General features: G+C 57.4%; 1 protein-coding gene across 1 annotated transcript; it reads left to right on the plus strand.

The window, feature by feature from the left end:
• The first annotated feature begins 3480 nt into the window (after positions 1–3480).
• On the plus strand, positions 3481–5240 carry LOC112982596 (brain-specific homeobox/POU domain protein 3). Its single transcript, XM_026099096.2, has 2 exons — positions 3481–3648; positions 4272–5240. Exons 1-2 carry the CDS (start codon positions 3529–3531, stop codon positions 5178–5180), a joined length of 1029 nt encoding a protein of 342 aa, XP_025954881.1. The 5' UTR covers positions 3481–3528; the 3' UTR covers positions 5181–5240.
• Positions 5241–6713: the final 1473 nt, after the last annotated feature.

Genomic DNA, 6713 nt, shown 5'->3' on the forward strand with positions numbered 1-6713 from the left:
CATTTTGCGGGAAGCAATGTGTGCGCCACTTCGAATAGATCTTTTCATGGAGGCCTGGAAAGCTGTATCCCCTCTGCTGTATGTCAATATTATTCTGGAAGCTGATAATCACTGCCAGCAGGTAGCTAGAACACATAGACCCCATTAAAGCTCATGAGGGTGCCAAGGGCTCTCGTTCAGGCACGAATGAAGGAGCAATCAAACCTACTTAGGTAATAAAAACAGCTGGAGTCTGGAGGCAACTGCCTGGGGCACCAAACCACATGGAAGGCAGGGATATCCCCTAAAAGGTCTGCATTGAGGTGTTTTGTGATTGCAAACATGGAGACTAGGAGGAATGTTGCAAGTGTTTTTGGTTAGAGGCAGAAAGCCAGAAGGAGAAACTGTGGGTCAGAAATAGAGCTTCTTGGGCACAAACCTTGCTGGAGAGAACGTCTCTGGGGTTAGTTTCCAGTGGCATCTGATGCATTGACTGTAGATAGTGTCTGCTTGGAAAAGAGAAGGTTTGTGAGAGGGAGTTAATGAAGGCCTGTTAAACCCTGATGGGCATGGAAATGATGTGGAGGAAATGCTGTTTACTTGATCTGTTTCTTATCTACCTTTCCTAGACAAACACTCAGGATCCAGGGCTAGATGAATCTTTGGATTGGCTTGGGACAGCTGTTCTGCTGCTCCAGCAGTCATTTCAGTGGTTACAGGTGTGAGAAATGAGACCGGAACTGGCTGCATGTGCTGGAAAAGGAATTTTTGTGCTCCTTACTGAGCTTGCTAGCCATGCACTGTCCTTGGGCTCTGAGTTCAGATCTTGAGCTTCCTGAAGGTGTGGAAAACTACCTGCTGAGCCCCTCAAAGAGGAGAGTCTTGTCTGATTTTCCCCAGGTGCCTCTCTGCATGGTGTGCAGAAGCAGAGCATGCCAAGATCTAATCTCCAGGGTCCCCAACCTCTGGGACATGTTCTGAGGCAGAGTCTGGAGGCAATTCATTGCTGCAAAAAAACAGCCTGCCACAATGTTAGCTCCCTCAGGAACAACTAATTCCAGAGCTAGGGATTGAACTGATCTCTCCAACTTTCCTTCTTTGATCTACTGGAATGTAGTGAATGAGCAGAAATAAAAAGAGGTGGGGTGGTCACCAGGAAGAGCCCAGCAGAAGAAAAGAAAGATGAAGTCACCTAACAAAAGCTTCTGGCAGGCATGAGAGAGTTAGTGAGTCCATGGGCTGTTATCTGAAGAGGAGAGGAAGTGGCTGGGCACATGGCAGACTACCCAGGAGGAACAATTCCCCTTTGCAATCATTCTGCCTGAGCCTCAAGTGTAAAGAAAGCTCCCAGTGAACCTCTCTGGCAGCAGCTCTTCTCTGCCCATCACCTAATGCTGCAATCTCTGGAATCTCAGCAGAGGGGAGACCATGACTCAGAGAGCTGTTCTGATCGAAAGCAGAAGGCGAAAAGACTTCACAGTTCCTGCCTGTTCATAACTATGGATAATCAGACAGCATCACTCTGTTGGCAGGCTACACTACTGGGATCAGAGGTCCCTGGTGTGTGTATAGGATGCTTTGCTGAGCAGGAAGGCCTGCATGGACTGTTGCATGCAGGGATCACGTATGGACCCTCTCCCATCTATCAGGTCTTCAGAGATATAGCTTTCCTGGCAGCACCACAAGGCTGATGTGGTTCTTCCACCAAGGAGACTCCAGAGTCAGGATCCAGACCAGGGGGGCCTCTCCTTCACCCTTGTGCATGAGCCAATGATGTGCTACACCCCATCTAGTTTAGCAACCTTCTCCCTGCACATGCACTACTGTCTGATGGTCTGTGCGTGAATCTGGGCAGAAACATGCATGGTGACAGCTGCTTTCAAAGTCTCCTATCGCTGGACCTGTCCTTTGTTTGCACATGCCCAGACCTGAATTAGCGTCTTGTTTGGGGCATTTCAGCCTCTCTGTTAAGATTGAGATTAGATTAGATTTTCCTTTTCCTTTTGACACTTGGCCCTGTCAGACCCAAGGTGCCCAGCAGAATCCCTGTGGGAAGGGATGTCACAGAGGAGACTATATGCAGGATCTGTAGAGCTAGAGGGTGAGTGGGACAGGGGCCAGGAAAATTGTGTGACACTGCCCTGTCTCCGCTTCCACACCTTTAGGCACACTGCTAGGGCTGGGTTTTCTGGACTGCATAAACACCCACTGTTCCCTTGAGAGGTCACTTGACTCTGAGCAAAACCAAGCACCCTCCTATCCTCCATCCCTCTCACAGCTGCCATCCCCTCTCCAGCAAGCACCAGAGACCCCCTTCCACCACTTCCCTTGCTTCTGCTCTGGGCTGACAGTGTTGCTGCATGTCAGACCTCTCATCTGCCTTCAGGTAGGGCTAAGAGCTGCCAGAGCACGGTGCAACCACCAGACTTCACCTCCACACACAACACTTGGACAGCAACTGGATCCAGGTATAGGGGGAGGGAGGGAGAAGGAGGGAGTGAATACCGAGAGAGAGAGGATAATGCCATAGGCAGAGGGAGTGCATGGAGACAAACACAAATGGGTAGATGTCGAGAAAGAAAGGCTGTACTGCTGAGGCACAGGCAGGCAGCACTGGGCTGCAGAGGGGAGGCTGGATGGGGCTGCAGACAGACAGACAGTCGGATATGGAGTCCATGAGACTACACTGGCAGGAGGATTTGTGTGATCAAGCCAGGTAGGTTCATCAAAGAGGGGGAAAAAAGTTGATGAAACTTCTCATTATTTCATTATCATGGTGAATTTTAAGCCCAGGAACTTCTTCCTTTGGAAAGCCCTGTGAGGGAGATTTGGGGAGGCTCCTCTTCACAGCTAGCCTCGAGTCTGCTTTGTTTCCCAAATCCACCCTGGGACAAACCAGCTGCAAGCTGCTGGCAGGTGCCCATCTGTCTGCGCCAGGCAGGGGCCGGGCAGGGGCTGTACGGGGCGGACAGGAGCTGGGGAGGGGTCGGACAGGAGACGGACAGGGTCAGGCGGTGGCCGGACAGGCCCGGGCAGTGGCCGGGCAGAGGGGAGCTCGGCACAGGCAGGAGGCTGCTGGACCGGGCCGGGATGGGCCGGGATGGGAGAAGCGGCTCCGCCGCGCTGCGGGGCTGCTCGGCGGCCGCGGCCCGGGGCAGGAGCGGGGCTTGGCGGCTGCCGCTCCAGCGCGGTGCCGCTCGCCTTCGCCCCGCTGCCCGTGCGGGCAGGAGGGGGCCGGAGCGCGCCCCGCCGCCACCGCAGGGCCGGGGGGGCCGGGACACCGGGGCCCGACGGGGAGTCCCGGGACCACGCAGGGGCGGGGGGGGCGAGCCCCGTTTTGGGGGGGACCCGGCGGGGGGGGGGGGGTGAGATCACTGCCCGGGGGCGGGGCGGGGGCGGGGCCTCCCGCATGCCGTCCAATGAGCGCCCGGGGGGGCGGGGGGGCCGGGCTATAATGCCATCGATGCCGGGCGGCGGAGGCAGACAATACCGCGCCCCCGGAGCCGGGCTGCCCGGAGCGCCCCTGCCCTGCCCCGCTCCTCTCCCACCATGATGTCCATGAACAGCAAGCAGCCTTTCAGCATGCACCCCATCCTGCACGAGCCCAAGTACCCCCACCTGCACACCAGCTCGGAAGCCATCCGCAGAGCCTGCCTGCCCGCCCCCCAGGTAAGCCGCCTCCGGCCGCACTCCGCGCTCCCGGCCCGGGGGGGCAGGCGCCGGCGGGCTGCGGGGGGTCCCCGGGCGGGCTCCGCCCCGGCGGACCGGGCTCCGCTGCGCCCGACCCTGCCCCGGCCCCGAACTTACTTCGTGAGCCGCGGTGCGGGCGCGGGGTCCGCTCGGGTTTGGATTTCGTTCGCGTCCCCCCTACGGCAGGTCCTGATGGGGCTGTCGCCCGCCTCCCAGGCAGCGCTCGGGGCGGACAGAGAAGGCTCAGGAAACAGCGGGGAGGGCTGGCAGATCTGTCCCGGGGTGGGAGAGAAATGCCGTCTTGCCCAACTCGGCTGTGCGATCCGATAGAGCAGAGTCTCTGCCAGGCTCGCGGTCGGCTCTGCGCTCCCTTTGCATCTCCCCTCTTTTGGGGAGAGATCTCCCCGAAGGGAAGGGTGGGGTGCCCGGGGCCCGACACCCCCTTCCTGGCCCTTTTCCTGGGGGACGGCTGAACTTGTTTCAGCTTTCCTGGCTCAGGCACTGTGGAAGGACAGAGTGGGATCTCTGCAGCACTGCATTTATTTTAATCTCCCGGTCTTCTGGTTTGTTTTTGTTCCTCCTTCCCCTCGAACCCCCTCCAGATCCAAGGTAACATTTTTGCGGGCTTTGATGAGACCTTGCTGCGAGGTGCTGAGGCTCTGGCCGCTGTGGATATAGTATCACAGAAAACCCACCCTTTCAAGCCGGATGCCACCTACCACACCATGAGCAGCGTGTCCTGCACTCCTACCTCATCCTCCGTGCACCTGCACCACCCGTCTGTGCTCACCACACACCATCCCCACCACCACCACCACCACCAGCCCTCCCAGGGCCTGGATGGCGAGCTCCTGGACCACCTCAATTCTGCCATCCCGCTCGGAGGAGTGCCCGGCCCAGACGTGGGCTCCACACCTTCGCACCCTCACTCCCACATGTCGGCTATCAACCACATGGCCCACCACTCCCAGCCTATGAACATGTCCCACCCCCATGGCCTCACTTCCCACGCTGTCATCTCCGGCCCCGAGACGGAGACGGACCCGCGGGAGCTGGAGTCCTTTGCCGAGCGGTTCAAGCAGCGGAGGATCAAGCTGGGGGTGACCCAGGCTGATGTGGGCTCTGCACTGGCCAACCTGAAGATCCCGGGTGTGGGCTGCCTTAGCCAAAGCACAATCTGCAGGTTTGAGTCTCTCACCTTGTCCCACAATAACATGGTGGCCCTAAAGCCCATCCTGGAAGCATGGCTGGAGGAGGCAGAGCGGGCCCAGAGAGAGAAAATGACCAAACCTGAGATCTACACGGGGGGTGACAAGAAACGCAAGCGCACCTCCATCGCTGCCCCTGAAAAGCGGTCGCTGGAGGCCTACTTTGCTGTGCAGCCACGGCCCTCCTCAGAGAAAATCGCTGCCATCGCCGAGAAGTTAGACTTGAAGAAGAATGTGGTGCGGGTCTGGTTTTGCAATCAGAGACAGAAGCAGAAAAGGATGAAATTTTCTGCCACCTACTGAAGAAGGGGCTCGGAGGCCAGTGGGGGGAGCGCCTGGCCCCCCAGCCAGCCCAGCATGGCCCTGGCCCCAGCCCCTCCAAAACGGGCAGTGTTTTTCGTTTGTTTGTTTTTTAAAAAAATGGAATAATAAACCTGAAAAGGAAACCTGCCCAAAGCGAAGTGAACAGCCTGGTGTCTGCTCCTCACCCCCGGGCGAACTGGCCGCGCTGTTATGACTGGTACAGACTGCTTTTGTAGACAAAACTGAAAAAAAAAAGAGGAAAAAAAAGAAAAGATAAAACGAAAGGCCCGAGGGGGATTTACGGGGGGTGTCCGGAGTCAGGGCAGCGGCGGCGAGAGCCCGGGCGGGTCTTTGTTCCAGCTCCCCCGTCCCTTCCCGGCTCCGCGGCCGGGCCGGCGGGGGCAGGGGACACTGATCTCTCCTCGGTGCCCCGTCCCCTTCTTTAAAAAAAAAAAAGAAAGAAAGAAAGAAAAGAAAAAAAAAAAAGAGAAAGAAAACGATCTCGAAGCCGCCCTGGACGGCTGTAAATACGGAGGCGCCGGCCCTGCTCACCCGCGCTCGCTGCCGAGGGTCCCCGCGCACACTTCCACACACGCACACACACGCACCTGCATGGTTTTGTTCGCTATCCCCCGCTCCCAGCAAATCCATCGCGTTTTTGCAATAACGTTTCTGTTTCTACCTCATCGGCTAAATTAAAGAAAAAAAGGAAAAAACAATTTAAAAAAAGAAAGGAAAAAAATTAGCACGTCCCTGGAGTCATGGTTTGTTCGGGGAAAATGGAGATTTATTTTGCTTTGGTTTCGCTTAAACTGTCCGTATGATTTCACTGTAAAAAAACCTACGCTTCGACAATCAAGTCATTCGGGCTCACAGGAGCGGCGCCTCCACGGCAGCGGCGCGGCCGCTGCGGGACCGGCCAAGCCGGGCTGCCCGGGGCAGCGGGGGTGCCGGAGCGGCTGGGGTGCCCGGCCCCGGGCCCGCCGCGGGGGCGGCCGCCTTTGCAAATAGTGAACTCTGCACTTTCTAAGGCAAGAATACTTTTTTTTTTTTTTTTTGCTTTGCATATTTAATAGAGGAATTTGCCTCCGTTTCCTTTTTTTAAAACGAGATTTCGTTTCGCTGTGTGTGTGCTGAATGAAATTTGGTGTCTGTGTACGCTGCAGCATTTCAAATAAATCATGCACGTTTTACCTCACTCTCCTGCCTCGTGGAGTTACTGCGGCTCCCGGGAGCTGCCCGGGCCCCGAGGAGCACATGGCCGGTGCGACACGGCTGCGGGGCCCGGTGCGGCTCGGCCCGGCTCCGCGTGTCCGGTCCCGCTCGCTGAGCTGAGTTTCCCGACGGGACCCGGCGGCGGGGCTCGGCCTTTCCCTCCTCCAAGGGGACAGAAATAAAACGAAACGAAACGAAACGAAATGCAGCTGCCTGCCTGCCAGTGCTCCCCGCCCCCGGGACCGCGGCCACCTCACGGCTCCCGAATGGGCTCGATAAGCCTGGGATGGGGCCGGCGAGGACGAAAAATCGGCTCGG

This window comes from Dromaius novaehollandiae, chromosome 11, assembly GCF_036370855.1.
Source record: "Dromaius novaehollandiae isolate bDroNov1 chromosome 11, bDroNov1.hap1, whole genome shotgun sequence".
Classification (NCBI taxonomy): Eukaryota; Metazoa; Chordata; class Aves; order Casuariiformes; family Dromaiidae; genus Dromaius; species Dromaius novaehollandiae.